Source organism: Poecile atricapillus, chromosome 2, assembly GCF_030490865.1.
Source record: "Poecile atricapillus isolate bPoeAtr1 chromosome 2, bPoeAtr1.hap1, whole genome shotgun sequence".
In the NCBI taxonomy this organism is placed as follows: Eukaryota; Metazoa; Chordata; class Aves; order Passeriformes; family Paridae; genus Poecile; species Poecile atricapillus.
Window position 1 is genome coordinate 52,542,949 of NC_081250.1, and position 24,558 is coordinate 52,567,506.

At 40.3% G+C, this 24,558-nt stretch overlaps 1 protein-coding gene across 1 annotated transcript in view; it reads right to left on the reverse strand.

The window, feature by feature from the left end:
• Nucleotides 1-24,558, reverse strand: part of HECW1 (HECT, C2 and WW domain containing E3 ubiquitin protein ligase 1) — a 247,895-nt gene that overhangs the window by 24,677 nt on the left and 198,660 nt on the right. Inside the window, exons 14-22 of the mRNA XM_058831790.1 lie at nt 23,253-23,438; nt 22,501-22,635; nt 17,142-17,247; nt 16,879-16,975; nt 14,837-14,920; nt 13,726-13,835; nt 11,489-11,609; nt 10,090-10,203; nt 7,197-7,349 (exon numbers count right to left, since the gene is read on the reverse strand). Coding sequence (XP_058687773.1) covers nt 7,197-7,349; nt 10,090-10,203; nt 11,489-11,609; nt 13,726-13,835; nt 14,837-14,920; nt 16,879-16,975; nt 17,142-17,247; nt 22,501-22,635; nt 23,253-23,438 — 1,106 coding nt within the window. The remainder of the gene's footprint in view (nt 1-7,196; nt 7,350-10,089; nt 10,204-11,488; nt 11,610-13,725; nt 13,836-14,836; nt 14,921-16,878; nt 16,976-17,141; nt 17,248-22,500; nt 22,636-23,252; nt 23,439-24,558) is intronic.

The following is a 24,558-nucleotide window of genomic DNA, read 5'->3' on the forward strand; positions in this document are numbered from 1 at the left end:
TATTCTGCAGAATAGCAGAACTTTTGCATTTGTATTCTGAAGTCTAAGAAATTGTTTTACTTTTCTTTACAAATATTTCCAACACAATTAAATAATTCTATTTTCTAGTCTGCCATTTTCTAGAATGGAAGTCGTATGTCACAGTGTAAAAAGTTTCCTTCAATGAGCAACAAGATACTGAATGTACACTTCTGTATTCTTGCTATCGCATGAACTTTTCTCATAGAGGGTGAACAGGTCAGTAGTTTTCTCATCCTCTGTAAGTTTATTGAGATTTTGAAAAATATTCCTATTCCAAGTTGAGAAAAACTGACAAACATTACCTTTCTCCCTTTAAAAATATACATATCAGATCAAATTAAATCTTTAATAGTCCTCTTTTCTGGAATTCAATGTAACACAAAGGTAACATACTGAAACTAAGAATAATTTTCAACAAACAAATGAAACTTGTACCTTTCAAAACATCCCAGGGAGAGGCCTACAGAAACAGAAATGCCTTTTCCACTCAAAAATACCCAAAATGAATTTGGGTGATTTACTGAAAACAATATTGCTCTACAAGCAGTCCTTCTTTTGATGTATGAATTGTATTACTTACAAAAAAAAAAGGTTATCTTGGGAATTTCTGCACCTGCTCTAGCTAAATTTTCTTTAACTTACTGAAGTCTGAATAAAATGAAATGAGAAAAAAGGAGAGGACTGATGACTGAGCAATACTTCATAGTGACAGCTCAGCCTTGCCATTCCAGTGTGGCTGGAACAGGAGATATGACAACATTCATCACTCTCTGGGGGTTTTTATTTGTCAATACACAGACAATCACTGCCCATCCTGCTGCTTCACTGCAGCTCCATGTGCTTGGGGACAGTGTGCATTTTACCCTTTTCTCCTCTGCCACATGCAAGGTGCAGACACTACAAAGATTTTCATGTGAAGCCTCCATCTATGGGCAGATTTAATCTGCAGTGTTGCAAAAGACTAAAAGGCACTAAGCAAGGGGAAAAACCCATAAATATGACTTTTGTAAATACGGAACAAAATAGAACAGCCGCCTTTCCCTCAAACCAAACTCTAATTTGGAAGAAGTGCTAGAGAGACTATGAAACTCAGTGAAGGGAAAACGGGTAGAGACTGTAAGAGACATCTCTTTTTTCAACCTATAAAGCAAAGCCACTCAGATCCTCAAAAGAGCGTGTAAAAAAAACTCTCTAGTAAGAGACAGAAAGTCAAGAATAAGGTAAATATAAAGCAGAATCTTTTTTTAAAGAAAAAATGGTTTCTGTACAAGTTCAGTTAGGAAGAATATTTTTTCTCCTTCAGTTTTGCTTTCCCTTTAATCTTCCAATTCCTCCCGACCCTTAATAAATAATTAACCAGCTGTTGAGGCAGGCTCTATGTGATACAGTCATACATCAAATTTAATAGGAAAATCAAAGTTTACTTAAGTACAGGAGGCATTGAGAGATCACAGTACAGCAGCAAGAAGGCATTCTGTAACATACCCTTTTCACACAGTGAAAAGGTCTTATAAATTATTTCAGCTGCACATTTATTTTAATATCGTTCTTGTCCAGAAGATTTACAATAGTGCTTGAAAATTTCTCACGCAAACATAATTTATTTAAAATAAGGTATTGCTAGTAATTAAAATTTATAGTCTAACATAACATTAAATGCTTTGGTTTTCTATGGTGCCTTTCATCTGAGAATTTCAAAGCAGTTCTGAGCAGTACTGTACATCAAATGGAATTCAAGTTGATTACATACTAGGAAATCTCTTCAGATGGAAACTGAGGCAAACAGGCAGTCATCTAATTTCAAAAACAACTGGATGTATCTTGATGCCTCACTCTGGAGTGCTTTATCTGATTTTTAAGAGGATGATTTTTCAGTGTTTAGCATAAACAGGCCCTTTCAAGACGGCTGCAAAATTGGTCTCCTAACTTAATTCCTCCCCCAAATGTAGACCCACACAAATGGCCCTTTTAAGCCCAAAACCAAACTCAGTGTTTCTGACTCCCTGACTAAACAGGTATTGGGCCATATGTAGGCTGCCTGCCACAACAGTTGAAAAATCAGAGAGATTCATGAGTAATTCAGAGCACATATTCCCAAGAGCTCCCTTCAGTCTGTGGAGAGGAGTAATGGCTGTTTGCAGACCTCCTGCTTAGATGCTGTGACTACATTTCTCCACTGTTTCTGTAAGGAGCCATGGAGTGTGTCTAAATCCATCCCATGAGCTGGTCCACATGGGAATACAGCCCATTAGGTCATGAGGCAATTTGTCACTTTCTTTAAAAATACTTTAATTGAAATTAGTCTCTGTGTAGAAGGATTAATGGAGCTTTGTTTCCTATAGATCTGTCTCTGATGGCCCTACATTACCACATTGCAGTAGCTCTCAGTTCCTCCTACACACTTCTGCTAGAACTTCCCAGACTTCGGAGTATCTCCAGTTTCTTCCTTCTGTCTTCCCTTAGCTTGCACAGCTCTGCCTGTGACGGACCTGCCGGCTCACTCATGCTGCTTGGCCAGCTCTGAGGACAGACAGCACAGATCCTTGCTGAACTCTCCCCCCACCCACCTCACTGAGCCACTCTTCTGCAGCTCTGTCCTTTACCCCGACAGTTTCACAAAGCTTTTAGGAAATTATTATCTTCAAGATGTTTACCCTCCTGTCAAACAGGTCTCAAACTGATTAGGAATCTGTCTGATGGATAGGCAGGGAAATTGCACAAGGCACAACTCATAAGGAAATTGGGGCAAGGAAACCAACCAAGCTCTCAAAGGAGAAAAGACAGCTGAAGTTGCAACATTCTCAGTTCTCCTCGGGTTTATTACAACAAAAAAAGGGAAAAACAACACCCTGCATTCTCTGGCGTGCTAGAGATGCATAGTGCTGGTTATGTGGTTTCTCGTTTACACAAAAAAAATAAAAGGGCTGCTCAGAGGTTGGTTGGGGCTATGACCCCACGCACCGTGTAGGCAAAGGGAGCTGCCCCTGCCCATGCACCTGAGCATGTAAAAGCAACCCAGGCAGTGCCATGCCTGAAGCAATCAGTCCTGATGGAAGACAGCATGTATTTGCTCAGATCAACCAGCTGCAGTGACCATGTCAGATGATTTGGAGCACAGGGAAAGCAAAGTCCTGTCTGCATGGAGAGTGGGTGCACCAGGCTTCCACCTGCCCACAGAATGAGATGCAGAAATAAATGCATCTTATGCATCTGCCTGACTCTGCTCAGTGGCACAGACTAGAATATGAGGAAGGGTACTGGAGAGAAGAAAGAAAAGTTCATTATGGAAAATGAATGAAAAAAAAAGTTCATTATGGAAAAGAAAGTCCTGCCCCAAAGGAGTTCTACATGAGAATGAAATTACTAGAGTTCATTAGGACAACATGGACAGCAATTATCTACAGCTTCTGGAGACCTGAGCATTGGGTCTGACTGAATCATGTCTGTGGTCTTAAGTAGGATTCTGCACAAAAACATTTTACTCACAGGTCTTTAACTTTCTAATAAGGTTCTGCTAAACAAATGCATTAATTTTCATATAAAGAAAAACAAACAAAACACTACAGGCCTTCTCTGAGATGGATACAAAATGGCAAGTACGATTAGCAAGCTGTAAATACCTCTAAGATAACTGTAGCACTGGGGTACTTCTCTCTGGCTGCATAAAAATCACAGCAAGGTCCACAAATGCCTTACTATTACAAAAACCCATGCTGTCACTAATTCACAATGAAAATACAGAAAAAAAGATGTTTCAAGTTAAGATCCCTCAGATCTCCAAATGAATGTCTGTGAATGATTTTTTCTGTCTAGGCCATTTGGCCTTTTATGAAGAGACTGGGCTTGTTTTCACATTTCTTTCTTTGGTTCCCCATTTTGCCCACTTATGTAGAAAAGGGTGAACTCCTTCCAATGGGGGTGTATTTCAGAAGATGTTTTCAAGTACCTAGGCAAAAAGCTAGACACATTTACCTAGATCAGTTAGAATGGCTCATTACCGGCACAGATTAAAAGCAGCTTTTCTGGCTACGAACTTCAGGTACATCCTGTAGCATGCAGATAAAAATATGTATCATCAAACTTCTTTGATCTAGGGAGTTGGAGCAGTCCTTTCAGATAAAGGGGGATTTAAAATATTTTAACTTTAAAAATGTGTGGTATCTTATATTTTGTGTGTTCGGTATGCACATATGTTAACTGAAGGAAAAAGTCTTATTCAATGGCAGCTAGCAGGAAAGGTGTTAAATCTCAGTTTCTCCATAAATGAGAAATATTTTCCAGTCATTATGTCTCTTTCTTAACTTGGCATACGCACAACTAGTCTGTGCTTTGATGTGCTCATTTTGGACTCAGAATGCTGTTTGTACAAAGACCAAAGCATGAAATAAGCCGCTAAAAGGGGCAGAACTGTAACTTTTAGGCTGGGCGGGAAAAAAGCAGTGTATTTCTCCATTCTGCATCACATCTTTGCATTTTGTTGTATTTATCTCAAATTCACCACTGCTCACTTAAGAAAGAGAAAATGTAAAAGAATTTTGAATGCATTTTTTTGCTAGCTTTGTTTCTTAATATAGCTGTGTCTGGAGAGGTCTTGCAGAAATACTATAGAGAAAAACATGCTGAGGGTAGACTTCACATAAATAAAAAGCCCCCCAGCAGCAAAAAGCACATAGTTGAAGAAATCTGCAAATCTAAACCAATTGTGGTTGTATAATTTTCATGACTGACATCAGACTTCAAGCTTTGAAAAGACTACGAAAATTAATTATCTGTGACCCTGGAACTTTCAAATTGATTCATCTGTCTATGTTAGCTGGTGCTTCATAACAGATTTGAGAACAAGAAAGTGATATGTATTTCTGGCATGTTACAGGGAGGAGACTGCTGGAATCTGATCAACAAGTACATCTGAGAAAGAAGTTCTGGCTCTGACTCTCATGATACTGAAGAAAGCCTGTGAACATCAGAAAACCTCATTCCTCAGGAACAAACAGTGACAAGGCAGTTAGTTCAGTGTCCTCACAGAAGTTAGCTTGTAAAGCCTTAATGGGAGAATCAAACTCTGAGTTTCAATCAGAGAAGGTTGGTCCAATTCCTATCTTCACTGGCTACACAGAATTCTGAACACAGGACTCTAAGGTTGCACATGAATAGCTGAGATCAGTCACATAGTATTAAAACATTTAGTATGGCTAGATATCTACAAGCCAATCATGAAACCTATCAGGCTAATTATAAACTGCTAGTCTCAGGCAATTATTTCCATAACAGGTTCAAGAAGTATTTCCAAGCACTGACTGGATTGTTTATCATTCCTTTGGGTTCTGCAATCTTGCCCTATTTACAATACTGAATGTGCAAACCTCATCATTCATAGCATTTATTTCCTTCTGCAGGCCAAGAGACCAAATTTATCTTTCTTAAAAATAGGAAAACAAAAATGTCTGAAGGCCAAATAACATTCTGCATGCAAGAAGCTGGATTGGTACGTGCAGTTGGAAAAACAGTCTACATGTCTAACTGCTGCTGGCTTTAGAGTTTAATGCTAACTGCTACAGGAAAATCATATTAGGTGTCTTTCTGCTGTTCCATATGCCCAGGACACCTTTAAAAACCTGCCTCTTTCATGCTGAAATCTCTCAAGGCACAGAAGGACAAAGCGAAGGGATCAAACTCAGCATATATATTTTGCAGAAGAATTAATCACTTCAGAAACTTGCAACTGTTGGCAAGGACAGTGTTTATAACACATAAGAGCAAGGGTCTGTTTCACCTGCTGATAACATGGCAACACCATCTCTGGACATAGAGGTCTGTGACATAGAGGTTCACCACAAAGTGGGTAGAATGATCATGGGTTTGCACCTGCCTAGCTGGTCCTCTGCCTGGAAGTCAAAATACATCTCCACAAATAACAGCCTCCTAAATCAGAAGTTTATCCATGCTGTCTCTTAAGACAGAACATAGGACAGACTTTATTTCTTCTTGAAAATTAGGAAGGCACCACATAGTGTCTAATGAACAGGATTGCAGTGGGAGGTGAACAAGCTGTAAGAACTAAGCTGCTCTCTTCCTGTTCATGTCAGTAGAGAAACACTAAATTAAGGATCATTGTTAGCTCCGCTGCTGGAAATTATAATAAAAAAATAAAAAATCCAACAAAAATTCAGAAACCATGCTAGTCCCAAGCAACATCTCTTTTTCCCCCAGCAACTTTAACACAGGTGACAGTATAACTGTTCTTGATCTCCTGCCTGCTATAAGCCAAGCAAAGGAGGACCTGCTCATAAGAATAGAGGAACATGTACTATTTGCAATTTAAAAGGGGCCTGAACTGCCTCCCATTTTAAGAAAAGGATCTCTGAGAGGAGCCAGTGAGATTGACAAAGAAAACCATCACAGGAACAAACCCATGTGGCAGAACTTCTTTGACACAATGAAATCCCACAAGGCACCAAGCGATGCCCAGGGCTTACAGGCTGTGTTCGCTTAACCACATCTGAAGCTACCAAAGTGAAAACAACTCCCAAAGACAGACAGATCTAGGGGCAGAAAGAGAAAACGAGGACATCACAACATGGTTTCAGAATTTTTGATAAAGAAACAAGATCAGCAATTTGTCTGTTTGCACACATATTTAGTAAGCTAAAATATCTGCTCCCTCTGTCGGCCTTGCCCCAGACAAGTAGGGACACTCTGTAGGGGAACAAAAGGGAAACTGCTTTCACTGGGCCTTCTTTAAGACCTGTGCTAGGAACAGAGCAGCAATGTGGCTCTCAGAGAACACTGTACAGCTTCCAAGTACAGTGCTGTATGATGTACAGAAAGGCCACACTGGGTTTTCTTAGAAAGGGAGCAAGGAGATGAAAACTGGATTAAGCAGAGCTCTTCTCCCTGTTCTTTTTATATTCACACAGAAGTTCAGAAACATCAAGTCCCAAGTAATGCCAGCAGGACATTTTCATAGTAATACTTCATCACAACTGCTTTTTCAGAGCCTGCTCTTGTACTTATGTTTACCCCATCTCTTCCTTTTCACAACCTTCTTCTCCACCTCTCCCTAGAATTAACAATATCTGTATGTACTCCAGTCAAAACTGGCAGCTTTTGTTTTGGTTTTCCATTTTTTTTATTGCTCTGAAACAATTGTTCAGTTCTGCAGAAAATGTTCTTACCATTCCAGGTGATTTTCAACAAAGGCAGACATGGGGCTGATCTGTACAGTGTAAGTGTCGTTGGCTGAATACTCAAACAGCCCGTAATAAGGATTGAAGAGCTCCTGAGACAGAAGGAAAAAGAATTCTCGGGAGGGGCCACTGTAGTCCAACCTAGAAAGAAAAAGGTAGAAAAGTTAAAATGAGGCCCCTTACCATTTGAGTGGATTTCGTGGGTTTGCCTAAATTGGCTGCTGTCTTAACATAGGAGCCTGTGTAGTCAAATGTTATCTCTCCTCTCAATACTTGATTCTGAGTCCTGAAGAAGTTGTGATGCCAAAACTTCACCAATATCCAAGCTGATCTGTGAGGAATCATAATGGGATGCATGCCTTAAGTAGTTTATTTTCCTTTGCTCCAAAAGCTTAGCAAACTGGAAGTACAAGGCTCAGCCTTGCCTCAGCTGGTTGGCCAGCAGAGGGGCAGCTTTCTAGTGAGTGGGTTTGAACTGCCTGTGAGCACTTGGGTTTACAGACCAGAAAGCCTGGCCTAAAGGAGAAATTGCTCTGACCATCCTACACCAAGATGTACCAAAATCTATCCCCAAGGATGCTTTTTTAGCTTCAGAAACCATAAAGGTTTATGCTGAACAAGACCAAATCCCAGCAGAATTGTGTCTCTTAAGATAGAGATTATGATTCCTTTCTTGTTCCATCCAAGCCCTTTCTACTTTCTGTTACTTTCATGTGGTACACCTTAAACTGTGCTTTGCTGTTTTCTCTGTAGAGAACCTCTTTTTTTTCCCTTGAATTTTTAACACTCAAGTTGGAAAAAAAAAAGGAAAACAGAACCAAAAAATTTTCCTGGATCCATTAAATGAAAACTGTGGTGGACTTACTGAAAACAAATCATTCTCTAATAATGGTAGGTAGGTTTTTCAGTGTAAAATAAACCTACACGTAGCAATATGAAGAAATGATTTGTAGCTATATGTGTGCCAAAAGATTTTCTGAGGCAGACACTATTCCTCCTACTTAACAGCTGTAAAGTAAGTGGAAAGCTCTGCAACCGGGTCAGAATGCTGTGCAATATAAAGTTATAGAATCATAAGTGAAAGGGGCTGAATGATTCGTTTGTGCAACTAGAAAGATTACAAAGGGCCCATCCTCCTATATTTTATGTCTGGAGATTGAATACTTCTCTCTTTCAGGAGCTTTAGCTCTAGGATCGTGTGATGACACAAAAGCCACAACTGTAAAAGAGGATGGTAACAAGCCTACACAACTCACTAGTGCCAGCCATGGACCAGGTCTGGTTCTGTGGACATCAAAGTACTGGGTTAAGCCTGGTAATGGCTGGAGTAAAGAACTACAAACAACACGTGTCTGTGTTCAAAAACCTCTAACAGGATAGCTATTGCATTTCTGGGCAACACACTAACTCATCATAGAGCCTTTGTAGTTCACTTTCAATGTCCTTTTTCTTTGAAACATGGGAAGCTGTGCCCGTACAGCATCATGTGGCCATACGGCATCAACTCTTCAGTAGGGAACTGGCACCTTGGAGTCCTGCCAGCAGAATGTATATTAGCATTAATCAGCAGAAGCCCTAGAGGAATGTATCTTCAGTGAAGAATGAATGAATTTGCACATCAAATTGGTTTGTAATTTCTCCTGAGGACACCATACCACACAGAAAACAATATGACTTTGGCCATTATTAGCATTCCAGAACACTATTCCAAAAACATAAACTGAAGTATGCTACATGTTTATGCTTTACTTGCAGGCCAGAGGCAAAACCAGCTGTAAGATGATCTCTGTTACACAATATCAAATCCATTGAAAATAAAAAGTAAGAGTGAAAAAAACTCCTGAGGTCACTGAGTGACCAAGTGACAGAGTGAGATCTGTCTCTTTGAGACTTCTGTTTTCCACTGGACACAACCTGAACCAAGACAAAGGACAGAAGCCCTTCACTTGACAAGGGACCTCAAAGCTGAGAGAGTCAGCAGTTGCTGGACATGTTAAGAGTTGCCTCAGGTACTGTCTAGCACCTTTGGAACTGAGATCCTACACATGGGGTTTTTGAAAAAAAGAAATTTTACATGCAAAGCTACTGAAATACAATTTCATGCCTTTGTAATATGGCACACTGGAAACATGCACATAATGGTCTTTCCATTATAAAAGTGTGTGGATTAGGCTTCAGTTACAACATAGCTCTTTAGGTGAGCCAGGGTGGCTTTGAAAAGTTGTGCTTACATCTGAAAACAAAAGGTCAGGGGCTGGCTTTCATCATACAAGAATGGCTCATGGATTGTAAGAGCTGTAGAAAACTTCCTGAGAAAAGGTTTTCTCAAGAAACTTCTATTGCTTTCTGATTCCAGCTGCATGAATTAAGTTTTAAGGACTAAACAGCATTCATGTTTCTCACTTAAGATGGAAACAAAAAATCCACATATGGATAACAAATGATCATTAGTTGGCATGCAAAGCAAAAATTTTTAGAGCAAAACCACATCTACTGTGAAGAGTTAGAGTAACAAAGTGGATAAGGGTCTGGTCTCTAACTATAGTCCTGAGACTGATTAAGTGTGTAAATATTGGTCTGTAGTTGAGTTTTCCCTCCCAGTCTGTCAAAATATCTATGGGAAACAAGGTGACAATAGATTTAACCACTTAAACTGTCACTTTGAGACATCTAGATGGAAGGTGTTATAGGAAAATGAAGCATTATTGTTATTGTTATTTTTAACAAATGTTTGAGTTGATTAAGATTAATCACTTACTCAGAGGTAAAACAAAACCAAAGAAACATTACATAATAATAAGAGAAGCTCAGCCTTAGTCAGCTTGGTGTTTTTGCAACATAACAACTACTCCAGAACCGAGAGCATTCTGTGGTTCCCTACCCTTCCTCGCCGACAAACGTGACGTAGAGTTTGTTCCGCTGGAGCTCCTTGCGTGAATACGCCATTACCTGGTTGAAGGTGCCTTCCAGCAAGTGGTCACGCCGTATAATTAACCTGCAAAGGGCAGCAGAAATAAAGAGCTGATGATTGAGTCTTGTGTGAGCTTGTGAGGCTGAAGGTAAACAAGAGCTGTAAAGAGACACATTCATTCTCAGAGAACTTAATATAATGGCATCTTCTGGTGCACGTGCTACTTGACCATTATGGGTTTTCAGGAGTTGTTCCATTGGCTTTTCTATGTGCCTCGAAAGTGAATTCCTTCACAATGCCATGATTAGGTTCACAGTGCTGCTCTACTGCTAAGACTCCCTGCAACAACCTATACATACAAATTTATATGGTAGAGGGGGCTGTGAGTTTCCTGTGTACATGAAGTCACAGCTTTCTGGAATTGGCCCCAAACACTTCCTAGATTTAATCCAGTGAATGTCCGTGGAAATACTGCTTCTGTGGCAGGGGAAGCAAAGGGAGTATCAGCCTCTGTTTACACAACACATCTCTCATTCCCTTACTAATCTCTAAAATAACTTAATGAATAGTACTTTTACACACCATCTGTGCAAGAAACCCTTCTTGTTCATATGTTCATGGACATTTTAAAACAGACCTTCTAAAACATATTTTGTGTCTGTCTTGGACCCATTTAGCAGGACACCAAAAGGGGTAACCACCAGCTAGGACTCCTCAGGTCTGTGCGATCATTTTGCTGATGACGTTTGCCTGGAATAAATTGCTTGGCTTCATGCTTTTATTTTTTCCACAACAGATGTCCTTTGGTAGGAAGCCAGCCTGAGGCATAAATTCAACCAGATGCCCAGGAAATACCTTAGAAACACACAGTCCTTTGGCTAAGTTGGCTAACTAGATTGAGCACAAGTAGGTACAGACTGAAAAGCAAGCTAACAAGATGTATGGAAAGTCCACGATCAAATGACAGAGAACCCCAAATACATCAAGACTCTCCAGTTCAAATTGAGGAGGGCTACCAACACAAAGAACTATGGAAACTTAAACCGGCATGTACAGACTAACTTCTGTAGGATTATGTTCTGGTCCTGAGTTATGCTGATATGTAGAACCAAAAAATTTGGAGTCATCCTGCCATTACAATGAAATAGCTGTTGTTAATATCTGGTGGGTGTTTGCCTGGAAGGGTAATTCTCCTACTGGCAAATTATAGGTAGGTCACTCTTTTGCAGGGTATATGAAGATCCTATCTTTCCCTAATGTAAAAAATGCAGTCTCCAGGGTGTTTTACACTCCCTATCCCTGTCTTCATGGATAATGAATGACAAAGACAAAGCTATGCCCTGTTAGACTGAGTGATTTTAATACTTACTTAATTTTCCCTGGACCTTGCCCATACCCTTTGGCTTCAAGTTTTCTATAGAAATTGCGCAGCTTGGCTTCAAAGTCCCTCCTGTACGGAGAAGGTGCTCTTGCGCTTGCTCGCTGCAGCCCTGGAGGGAAAATGAACAGCATCCTCAGGTGAAAGGGGCTTGAGTTTTTCCAAATCATGCAGCTTATGTTTCCAGACAGAACTGGTTAGGAAATGTGTTAGGAACTTTCTGCAGGTATACAGTACACTCAGTGTTATTTTTGTTCTATCTGGCATCAGTAGAGTTGTAAATTCCTGTAATTCAGTGACTGCAATGAACTTCCAGGGACTGTTAAAACTGCATCTTGTGTGTGCCATTGTGTCACCTCTGCCTTTAGTAGTGACTGAATGGAAATTGAAGGATCAGAAAGGCATGAGAAAGACAGACAAGCGTATCTGCCTCTCATGGCCAGTGGCATCTAAGTTTTCTTTTCCTTTTTCACTTTTAAGAGATCTCTCTCCTCTGCATGGTATAGGAGATCTACTTACTTGGCTGGATTAAACCTCTGAAACTCAAAGCAATGCTTCTCACCAGAGCCTAGCACCGCAGCCAAGCTGGGAGTCAGGTTTCCCTGTGTTAATCTGATTGTGTATTAAACACAGCTATCAACACAAAACCTCTTTGTGGCATCAAAAAGGATTTCCATCAGCAAGAAATGCTACATTTCCCTATTACGATTCACACATACATACGCAGATTTTTCAGCAATTTGGAACCTGTTTTGTTTTGATGGCTGCATTCTCAAAGTAGGTGATTATTCTTTTTGTATAAACAAGTGCCATACCATAAAAGGCCAAAGAATGGATTAATGAAATCCCATTTCCCCATCTCATTACAAAAGACAATAAAACCCATCCTTTTTATGAGAAATCTGGCAGCAAATGCTTCACAGAGAAAAAAAAAACTCATCACATTTAGTGGGAGCCCAAAGTATTGTGGTTGCCATGAGGGAAGGACATTACTGTCTCTGCTGGTAAAACAGAAAGGCGGATTTACACGCAGCGCAAAAAGAAACCTCTGCACCACTTGTTTCTTCTGTCAGCCTTTTGTTTTCCCCAAGGACATAAGAGAAGGGGTGCTCTCATGGGCTTTACAACCAGGACAGAAATTAGCAAGAAGAGAGTGTGTTACTGGAAATGAGTATTTGCCCTTGTGTTTTCACAAGAACAGTCTCCTAAGTCACATTTGTGCCATATATTTGGATTTTTGTCCTGTAGGAGACTTGCTTATGACCTGTCCTTATGTAGACAAGGGGAACTTGTATTAACAGTGGTGTTAAAACTCATTAATGAAAATAGGACATTCTGACAGAATGTCCTCCTGTAGAGAAACATTTAACTTCTTCACATCAAAAAGCCTTTGCATTTTTCACAGCCATGTCCAAGATTTGAATTTCTCTTCTCCATTAGTTTTGTTTGAAATCAGATAATTTAAAGGCATGCTCAAAAAGCTCAGCCAAAAATGGATTTCTTCAGATCACATTTCTGTTGATTCTCTCAAAATGGCCACTGGACACAACCACACAGTGAGACTGTGGTGGGGGTTGTGTCTCTTTGCAAAAGGGAGGCATTAGCTTCTCAAATTTCTATACCATAAACAATAACTACAGAGACATAGCACAGCTGGGAATAACCTTCTCAGACAGCATGTCTTTCTGGAAAATATGTTTCCTGTCAAACCTAAGTTAATGGGCTCAACACGGGAGGTCAGGCTAGATGATGAAGATGATCCCCTCAGGTCTCAAAATAGATGTGCCTTGGGAAGAAGAGAAGTTTTTGGAACATGAAGTGGAGGAGACTGAACTTTACAGGTGTACTGGAAGTGCTGCAGCACACCTTCAACTTGGAAGGTGCTCTCTGCTGCTGTCACATAAAATCAATGTGCTTCCGTGTCAGTGACTTATGCTTGGAGTACACCATTCTCTTACCTAATCCTTTCCAATGATATAAAACGCAGGAAAATACCTTCTTCCATATGGGCAATTTCTGATCTGTGTTTCAACTACAGCTAACACTTCAACAGATACATAGCAGCATTGGAAACTGATCCAGCAAAAAAAGCAACTGGGATCAGATTTGGAGTAGGCACTGGAATTTGCAGGGGGACAGCTGCTGCTGGCTCCAAATCTGCTATTTTCTATTTATTAGAAGAAACACCACAAATACAAGATTTTGTCTTAATTTTCTCATCTCCTTACCTGGAGAGTTTTGGGGTGATGAACATGGTGAGCAGCGAGGAGAAAAACTGTAACCTGGATGGAAGGCAGCCTGCAGTGGTATGTAGGACATGATATCCTCTTCAAAAAGGCTGCATGCAAAAAGTCATAGGGAGAGATTTAGTTCACATTCATCACATGAAGGAATGTAAATATGCAGTATGGTGCAAGTTCACTGTGTCAGATGTTTGGGTGCATCTCTGAACTCATGGATTCAAAAAATCCATCGGTTTCCCAAAGACAGCCTGGTCACTAGCAATGAAGAACAAAATGAATTTTAATAGATGCTTCATGCTAACATGATAGCCCACCCCACTGATGGAGAACAGAGACATGAGGCTATGTAGGAAACAGGAACACTTTCAACACATTAGCAGAGAGAAATAAAGATACACACTCTGTCTCCCAGGCTGTTTTTCTCAGATCATTTTTCACGTAGTTCAGTACTTTGACTGCTTGAATTGAAATGATGGCAATAAGTTGCAAATTTCTTGCATCAGGCAGTGCTGTTAGAGCACACCAACCCCACATGGGTAATGCAATATTTCCCATCTCAGACCAAGACAATAAAATAAGTTCTTAGCTGCACTGAGGAGAAGTAGGACCTAAAGACCAAGCTCTCTGGTTTCAGTACAAACTGAAGCCTTATCTTCATTACCCAAACAATGTTCACTGCACCGGACATTGAGGTTTCATGGGTGGCAGCACTGCTGTAAAGTAAAATTATCAATTTCATGAGCAGTCACGTTATTGTAGTGAGAAAGAAAAGGGATTTTTTTTCCTCTCTTTTTTGTTTTTATTTTCTTTAAAAAGCAAGATTTTTTTTCCATTAAAGGGAAACATTTTGACCTGATTCTTTTTATCTGCTATTTGATGGCAACAGCCATACTGACTGAGCTGGCTGGATTTACTGCACTGATGGAGGCTGCCTTCCAGGAAGTACAAATTGACAGATACACTCTGGCTGAATCATTTTGGATGGTTATCAGTATGACCTGATTTAACAAAATCTTTTCAATTATGCTGAGAAAGAGCCAGATAGTTTCTCTGGTACTGTAAGTAATTATATTATGCTATTGATCGAATTGATTACCTCAGCAGAATTACTAAATCTGCATCACACGACAACTTTTCAAGCCCATGTGTACCCTCTGTCCGAATGTAATGGATCTTCTCCCTGAAACATAAGTGATATTATGGAGAGAAGAAGAGAAAAAAGACAAAACCAGAAAAAACACCTATGTCATTATCACAGCTTGAGCCATATGTAGAGTTGTTATTTTTTGGTATTTTGCCAGTTCCTGGTTATCTCCTTATAAAAATGGAAAAAATCCTATATGCCTAATTAATTTTCTAATTTCCTAGCGAACTTGCAAAAAAAAATAAAAATCTATCAGTCAGTTTACTGACCCAAAAGAAAGAGATTTTATTCCCTATTTTAGAACACAGAATGATTCTTAGTCCTCCAGTTTCATGTATACATGCCAGGTCACCAATCACAGATTTTTTGTGTAAGTCTACAACTAACATAGCACCTTTTGTTAACAGAATTTGCAGTAACATTACTTCCTTTCCCTCTGTCAGTTCCATCTGGCAAATAACACTCTATCATATACTTGATATGAATTAATCACACAGAGGTTATACAGTGTAATACATGTTCCATGTGTAAAATCACACCTTTTGTTAACAAGGAAAACATAGGATAGAATCCTATCAGCAGATTAGGATCATGGAAAATACACATCTACACCCCAGCGTGTTTCTAAAGCATTACAGTGTCCAAATATTTTTATTTTAGTATTAACTCAAAATATTATACCTCAAGTCAAGGATGTGCTTTATGGACCTTGATTGCAAGGTTCTAAAAGATGGATGTTTGCATCCTAGGAGTTTGCTTAATACCTACTGCATGAGCATTAGACAGCTTGGATCACTGCTGGCCCAAGGTATAATCAGCAATGACCTGGAGGCAAAAGGCTCAATATCCTGTTACAAATCTCATCATGCACTGGCTAAGCTGTCTAGTCCCTATCACCGGTCAGTTTTGCTCTCTGCTCAAAAGGAGATAAAAGCATTATCTGTTCTCTGGGAAATGAGAATTCAAGTTACAGATGAGAAAAAAAAGTAGTCTGGAATAATTTGATGGTGAAGATAAAGAATTCTCAGTTACAGAAATACACATCTTGAATACTGAGAGTATTTTTCATTCTGTTTCTCATTTTATTTGCATGTATCAATTCCTCCAGAAGGGAAGTCTAATCCTTACACCCAAAGAATTCTTTGTCTGGCCCTCAGAGGTAAATGAGGAGTCAGTAAGGCTACCAGCAGAAAGCGTACTGCAGGAATTTGGAGGTCCTCTCCTCCTTCAGCAGTTGTGCAGCCACACCTCTGACTGCACAGTACAACCTAAATTCTTGGTCAAACTCTCAGCTGGTGCATATGGGCATCGCTGACATTGATTAACATAAGCTTAAGTTCTTGGCCAAAACCAGTTAATTCAAACTTTGGAATTCAAATGAGTTTAAGTTGTACTGGTGATTGGTTCTGGGTTTTTTCTGTTTTTAAAAAATCTAATAGGAAAGGAATAGGCTTAAGAACGTCACAATTTAGCTACTTTGGAAATGACTACCTTTAAGTCAAGTGAGAAAGATTAAAGACAAGAGTATAATCCACTTCATAATAATGCTCCTATGTCTTTATAAAATCAAGGGTGACTATATCCTTGACAGGGATGTAAATCCAACCATGAAACGAAATCCTGGTTCTGTTGGAGTTATTGAGATTTTGCTGATGACTTCCATCCAAACACTCTTTTAACTCTATCTTCTGAAAAGCAAAGTAATAATTGCAGATGAAGACAAAGTTTCTGCTATTCAGTAATACTTAGAATATAAATTAGACAGGTCACTATTTTCCCATATTTATTTTGGCTCTTCTTACTTCTCGGATGTCTGTTGAAAGTAACTATAGTAACCACATGGATCCTGGTGGTTCCCATCTACTTTTTAATGGTGACAGTTCCATAGGAGGTCCAAGTCCATCTTTCATACTTAAGTTACTAGAATTTGGTTTTCCCCAGTACAGAAAGCACTTCCTGGAAGTAGGGTACAGCGGTCTGGAAAAAAGTGGTACCTGAGTGCATGGTTTCTGGCCAAGCTGGGCTGACGCTCCTGCAGCATCTCAAAAATGTTGGGCTGGCGTAGAAATGCAACAATCTTGTCATTGTAAGCTGGAAAAGGTAAAAACAAACCAGAGGCTTTATTTACCATGTCACCATGACTCTGCAGGGGCACACTGACTGTACTGCCAGTGAGGCAGAGCACACAGCTGATGAGAAATCCTAAAACCCACCTTTGTGAGCACTGCTTTGAGAAGAATAAAAAAACTTAGCTTACCCAGAGGTAATGCCTCATGATGGTGCTGGTTTCGAATAGCTGTTACAAGACTATTGCCTGGTCTGGCCAACAGAGTAACTCCTCTGTTTCGAGAGACTTCAGAGGCCTACAACATCAGAGAATAGGAAAAGAATGATCAAAACTGACCACCAGTAGCTCATCAGTCAGTTAAAAGATTTTTCATCTTTATTTCTGTAACCTTCAGAATTGTCCATGATGCTGACTGAAGGACAGAAAGCATGAATGAAAATCATAGCTTTATACTTCAGTCAACTTCAAAAAGGCAAGTAATTCTGTGCTTCCAAATGAAGGTACACCATTATCCATAGTTACCACACCTCCTCAGTGCTGAAGGCACCAGAATCCAGAAGTAAATGCACATTAATATAGGTATTCAAGTGATGGACTTCTCTGGTTCAATGAAAATAAAATCTCTGTAGTATCACATACAGAGTATGTAGAATCAAACATGTCTTGTTTTAGCATAATTGCATCACTTCAAGGTTTTTACAGCAATGTTTTTGAAAAGAGAAAAAACCCACAACACTGCAACATTCACTCAGAATAGTTGAAGGGAAGTCTAAGAGTGGAAATAACATGAGGAAGGTATATCTATATAGATCACAGCACAGATAAAGGCAGTATCGTCCCAGAAGGCAGCATGACTTGCATAACCAGAAATTGAACTGTATACACTGAAAAGAAGAACATAATCCAAAGAGCTAATAAAGGGAGTAGTAAGAAAGAAATTTTTCACTGCCCCTTAACTGAGGCACTTAAAGAAAGCCTGTTCTAAATACATTGCCTAGCAAAGGGAATCATGTCAGTAAGGCAGATTCCTTAAAAGGTGAAAAAACACCTCAGTATGAGGATATTAAAAGCCAAACAGTGACATCTGACAATGTTGCATTAAGGCATTACTTGCTGGGTAACTTTTCAGGGACTAGTGGAAGTTGAGGGGAACCCACCTGTCTCTCATGTTTTCCTCCAGCATATGGCCACAGTGAAGCCAAGAGAGGAATCACAGAATGGTTTGGGTTGGAAGGGACCTTAAAGATCATCTAGCTGTAACATCCGTCTACAGGCAGGGACACCTTCCACTAGACCAGGCTGCTAGAGCCCCCTCCAACCTGGTCTTAAAACACCTCCTGGCATGCAGCATCTACAGCTTCTCTGGGCAATCTGTTTCAGTGCCTCACCACCCTCGAGGTAAAGAATTTTTTCCTAATATCTGATCTCAACTTACCCTCTTTCAGTTTAAAGACACTCCCCCTTGTCCTGTGACTACAGTGTGAGTCTGTATCAGGACAAGATGCACTAGGAATTCCAACTGCCACTCAACTGGGCTAATAGCTGCTCCTTTCTCACTGCACAAATCACAGAATTTGGCAACCACTTCAGGAAGAAATCGCCCCTGCTTCAATATTTTAAATGCTTAGCTCTGCATCCAAGCAAACGGTGCCAACCCATTCTCAGTGGTACAGCCAAATGCCATGTCTTCCAACTGGATATACACAAAAACTGGGAAGCTAAATGTGTCTGGCAAGCTGCCTTTTGGAACCTGTAAAGCTTAAAATGTTAACATGTAACAAGATTCCAGTCAGTGCACTTGATATGTGTCAACACACAGGTTAAACAATGAAAAATCTTAACTATTCTAATCAAACACACTAATTTAAAACACAAAACTGCTATGCAAGTGCATGGTGAATGTTTCGCTCCATCATTGAGTTAGGATTTCACCTGAACCAACCTTCTACCTTTGTCTCCTCCTCACAGCCCCACAGGCCAACTCACAAAAAAGTTTATCTCAGGCTTAGGCAGCTTTTCCCCTGTGACCCAGGCATCCATTCCAGCAAGCACTTTGTGGCTTTTATGGAATTCACTCCATGCCACGGCACAGGGAAGAACCTTAGATGCAAGAGGTGCCCTACGACCCACTGCAACAGTGGGCATGAGGCCCGTGTGGGACCAGCCATTTCTTGGGCTGTCTGTGGGCAGCACAGCCAGGATCACACACTGGCATGTGACTAGCTGTACCAATTAGGATGTGTGGGAGGGTGCTAAGGCGTTGCTGGGCTCAGCTTCTTCACTTCCAGGGAGTCCTGGAGTTCAGGTGAGGATGCCTATTCCTCAGGTCTTTGTAGAACAGACTTGCAAGGGAATGTGGATGGTGGGTGAGCCTGTTTTTAAGGGTGATCGCTGACTCATCCTTGACAAAGACAAATCCTACGCCCTTGTGGCTACACATACTTTTACTGACCAGAAAATAGAAGGGGGGAAAGGGAAGGTTAAGAGCGGAGTTAAATGTTTATCTCCCATAAAAATTAGCACCAGGTGGTATTTGCTCATCACTTGGGAACTGCATGGTACTTCTGCCCAGCCTGGTCCTGTATCCTCCTCTTGCTCTTGTCACCATTCCTTTTGGTTAGCTTTCCAGTGCCTGGATATATTTCTCCTGAAGCAAGAATTTTGGAAGGAAATGTATATAGTGCCTGTGAAAAGAAACTTTTGCTCCCTTCTTCCCATCTTCCCAGTTCTGGTTTAAGAGCTAAAGTCACCTAGAATATAAGAATCCAGTTCTGTACATGCCTCAATAAACCGGTGATGTACTTCTCTTCATCACCATGCCTAGGCATTGCTCATGCTGTGTTTGGTCTTTGCACATTTACACCTCCAAACAATTTTTCTATGGCAACACAACAGGAAAATTCCCAGCCCTCTAATTAACTTCAATTTTGCTAACAATTCTCTTTCCACTCTTAGCTAATACAGTATAATTGATTGCTCCAATTTAGTATTCAGTCACAATTGTTGTTCTCTACTTTGACTTTCTAACTGAATAATTTAATTTTGATTAGCACATTATTCTTTAATAAAAAATAAAGAGTGACCCCTCTAATGATGTAGTGACCTGTTTCATGTAGTGCAGAGTAACTGACAGATTTATGTCAGGTTTTAACAGCTTTGAAATTGATACTGGGATGATGCTACCAGAGTGGAGAGTCCAAACTACCAGAGGAGCCTTTCAAGATTTAATACCTTTTCCTGGGTTTTATGTTGATGCTGGATTTCAGAAGCCCATTTGAATCCTGCTACTTGCTTGCTGTGTTTTGGGTTGGTAAGGAGATTTATATACTGCCATATTCTAGCACCTTCTCTGCTCTTCATGCTAACCAGCACCTCTTGCCTCTCCATTGTGGATGCCTGTCTCCTTCTTCTTGCTGTCTTTAAAATCGCTACCCTGTAATCATGTATGTTGATTCACTGCAGATGTGAACTCTTTTGGAGGGAGTAGAAAGTGCTTACAAACTGTTCTGTTTATAGCAGTGGCAGAAGGAAATGAATCACTTAGTGACCTATACTTTAGTTACTGATGGTTATTACAGCTACCTGAACTTTTCTTCCAAAAATCAGGTAACTAAGAGTAGCAACAACCCCCTTCCTCTTGTGAAAGATTGATAACCTTTAAATAAGTGCTTAATAAAGAATTTGTAGCATTTTTTTCAAATTAATATATAATACCATTTAATATCAGTAATCTACACAGAACAATGGAAGTTTTTGCAGAGGCCCTTTCTTTCATCACCCTGGCTTTTTTCTGTGGCAACTTCTCTGGCAACCACAACTTCACTATTCTGATGTCCTTCAGGCTCCTTTGACACATGTACATAACATTGATAACTGGTGAGTTGTCCTTTGTGGTCCTTCATACTGTCCTGGTGACAGCTTCCAGAGGCCACACCATCTGCTAGCAAAGAAACCAGCAAGACTGCAGACAGCTGACACATGGCCAGGACAAAGCCCCACGTGTGAGTCTACAGACGTGATTTATAGGCCAAAGAACATCCAAATGCACTTGGAGCAAATGGCATGGAACATGAGGCTCTTAATAAATGGACTGAGCTGCAAAGGGTTGAATATTTTCCTTGTAAATGAGGGACTTTTAGGCACCAATCCAAAGTCCTTGGAAATCAATGGGAGTCCTTCCAGTGGAGCAGCAGACACTTCCAAATGGGAACCTACTTGACTATGACAAAGAAGTTTGACTATGACAAGGGTGTGGAAGCATTGTGCGACCTGGGCCACCAAATCTGGGAGGCAACTATTTCATTGTCCAATCATGCCAGAACAGTGGCCTCAAAGAACAATTTCTGATTTCCCCAGATAATCATTACTCAGAAGTATTCAATACTTTTGACCCCTACCCTGTATTGTTTTTTTGGGTTTATTGCATATTGCTCCTTGCCAGCCTTGCCAGTGCTTCCAAAACCATGTGTATTTTTTGGGCTAGGTCATCTGAGCTGCTCAGTGGTGTTTCTGTCCCTGGCACAGTGAAATTGCAAGCAAGCCTCAGGCAAGCACAGACCCAAGCATGAAACATGATGTAGGTGGCTATCACAGTCTTGCCAGTAATTCAATCACAGCAGCAACAAGGAACTGAGGGCTGCTTGCTGAGGGAAGTTGCTAAGCTGGTGGGAAGATATGATTGAGACAGACCCATTGATACACTTCTATCTTCAGAAAATATGGTGTTGTATTCACCCAAGACAGAGAAAACATGCCCAAGCTACTCATGCCTCGTTTGCTTTTGGTTCTGAAGAACTGCCCTCATACCCTGTTCAGCTCCTGATCCCAACTCACCTGGCAGTGAGAGATATTCAGACTGATCCTGCTGCAATAAATTTTGATGCTAATTTCACAAGCATTTCTCTGGATATTCTCACGGAAGAGGAAGATCCTTTCACCAGAGTTCATCTCTAGTTCTGTTCAGCAACAATCGTTACAAAAACTAACTGCATGGATTTGCTATATGAAGAATCTGATTGGTGGTACTCTTTCCTACTTAAATCCACAATACAAACACAGTATTTATGCTTCTTTCAATCCTATCTGTGGCCCTCAGTGACAAAAATCATCCCCATATATAGGAAAGATATTTAATGTAACTGAAAGCTGGGAAAGCAAACCTCAGCATACATTACTGCTCTACTTCTAGGGAGTCTACCTTTTCAGAGCACAGTGTCACAGGGAGGAATGAGGTATCAGGCTACAAAAAAATTAATGAATAACTTAAGTAAAGCAAGGACAGGATGTCAAATATGGATTCTTTTAAAATCTATTCTGACATCACTTCAGGTATGCTTTACTTGCTTATTATTTTATTCTGAAAATCATCAAAATATAAACCAGCAAGCTCTGAAAGAAACCCTTCAGAAAGACAAAAAATCCCTTATTGTCTTTGGAAGATAGACATCCAAAAGACATTCTGTTTCAATGCTTTTAAAATACAAGAAATTCTTATAATTCTAGAGAAGACTGCAGTCAAAAGTTCCTGAGTTGATATGAGCACAGCTACCTCTCCAGCACTGTAGCTACGAAGTCGCTGCAGATGTTGCCGGTGAGTCAGGTGATTTGGGAGACGCCCATTCTGCAGCGGGATCCTGGGATCTATGAAGGTGGTGGCACGGCTGTTATGGTCAACGAAGAAAGACTGAAACACAAAGGAACAATGGTTTCTTTAATAAGAAGACTGACAACCCTGTGATGGTATTGTGGGACACAGCAGGAAAACCACTGGAAGCTGTATGTCAGAAATACTTGGGTAAGTATAGTCCATGGAAGGCAACTGCAAACAACAGGACTGGCCTACTCAAAGCTAGAATAGTTCTTAGAAGATACCTGAAGCTGAAAGATACCTGAAGTAGGCCAAAATCATGTGCAATGGCCATGATGTAAGCAAGACAGGAGAGAAGAATATTATTGGGAAATACTGCTTTAACCTATTTGGTGGTTCCAGAGGTCAGTCAGCAAAGCTTCATTCAAGGTGGAGACACTGAGTCAAATTTTGCAGTGACAGCAGATCTACCCTGGCTCAAACTTTGCTGTTAGTCCAGTGCTGCCTTGGCTTTGGTACAATATTCTACAGAGACTTAGAAATGCTTTGAAACTTTGGAGCTTTTTTCCTGCTTCCAAAATAACTCCCCTTGCGGCTTGTGTTGTTTAAACCAAACCTCCACTGATTTTGAGTCAAGAAGGAAGGAAATTTTAATAATCATGTAGTCTGACATGCTGTGTTAAACAAGTGATTGATTTTGTTGGCACTCTTACCTTGCCCTGCTGGTCAGTTTTTATCTCCCAGCCACGAGGAAGCTCCAGTCGAGTATCAGCAAACATGTTGATAAAATTTACTAGGTCTCTGTTGTGCTGATACCGCTCAAAATTGCGAGCATCTCTACGAATCTTCAGAATCATATGCTTCAAGCAGGTACTGTTGGTGAAGACTCGATAGGCACTCTACGAGATGGATAACAGAAGGGAAGAAACCCAGTTCTGATGTCAAAACATATTTGGTTATTTCATGGGCCGTATGCCCAAAGAACTGAAACAAATTCTGTTAGAATCAAGAAACACTTCCATCTCATTGTTTTGCCTTGAATGAATACTTTACATGCATATGCAGAATTAAGTAATACAATCCAGGAAGTGAAACATCACACACATTGTGCACAGTTAGCTTGTGCAAGAACTGCCTTTTTAATGCACTTAAAAAATGGTCAGCTGAAACATCACACACTCAATGTGCATGTAGTTGCCCCCTTCACTGCTTTTATTGGCTGACAGAAGCACTGCTTGTGTGCCTGGGCAGTGCCAGAGAGGTACCAAGACAGCTGTGAGCATCTGTTTTTGCTATATTTGAGATCAAGATGCACGTGATACGACTCATGAACTTAAGAGTACCCCAGTGCAGATGTCTTCATATGAGCCTGCAACCTTTCTTATGGTGACTATACAACCACAGGACAGGAACAGACACTTTCTAATTGTCTATTTTTGGAAGACTTGAATTGTTTCCTGAAATGGAGTATTTGTTTCTTCGATGACTACAAAGCTTGTCAGATGAAAACACTTTCATGAGTCTAATGAATGCCACCCTCAGGCAGTGAGTTGTATCTCACAATGGGCATTAAATACACGTCTTAGGGGAATGTGGCCTGAGACAGATCAAGGGAGTGAACTGATCTGATGGCAGAATAGGGACTCAGTGAACTGTATTTGTTGTTACAGTGTGTTCAATGATAGAACACCACAAAATAATACTTGTGCTGACAACACACAGGCCCATTCACAGGCTACCCATTGAATCCTTCACTTCAGGGAAAAAGCTCCTCAAGAGAGAGTAGGAAACTTCACAGAAATCTCCTGAGCCTTTCACTAGAGAGAAAATTACTGTCTTGGTTTGCTGGTCAGCCCAAAGGATTGAATTACTCATTAGAGTAATAAAGGATCACTGGAGGACTCCAGTCTTCAGTGAAGTGAGCTCCAGTGTGCAGACCTGGAATATGTCCAGAGAATCTGACTCAGAAGCTTTAAATTCTCAATTTCTATGCATGTTTAGTGCATTTTAACCACTATA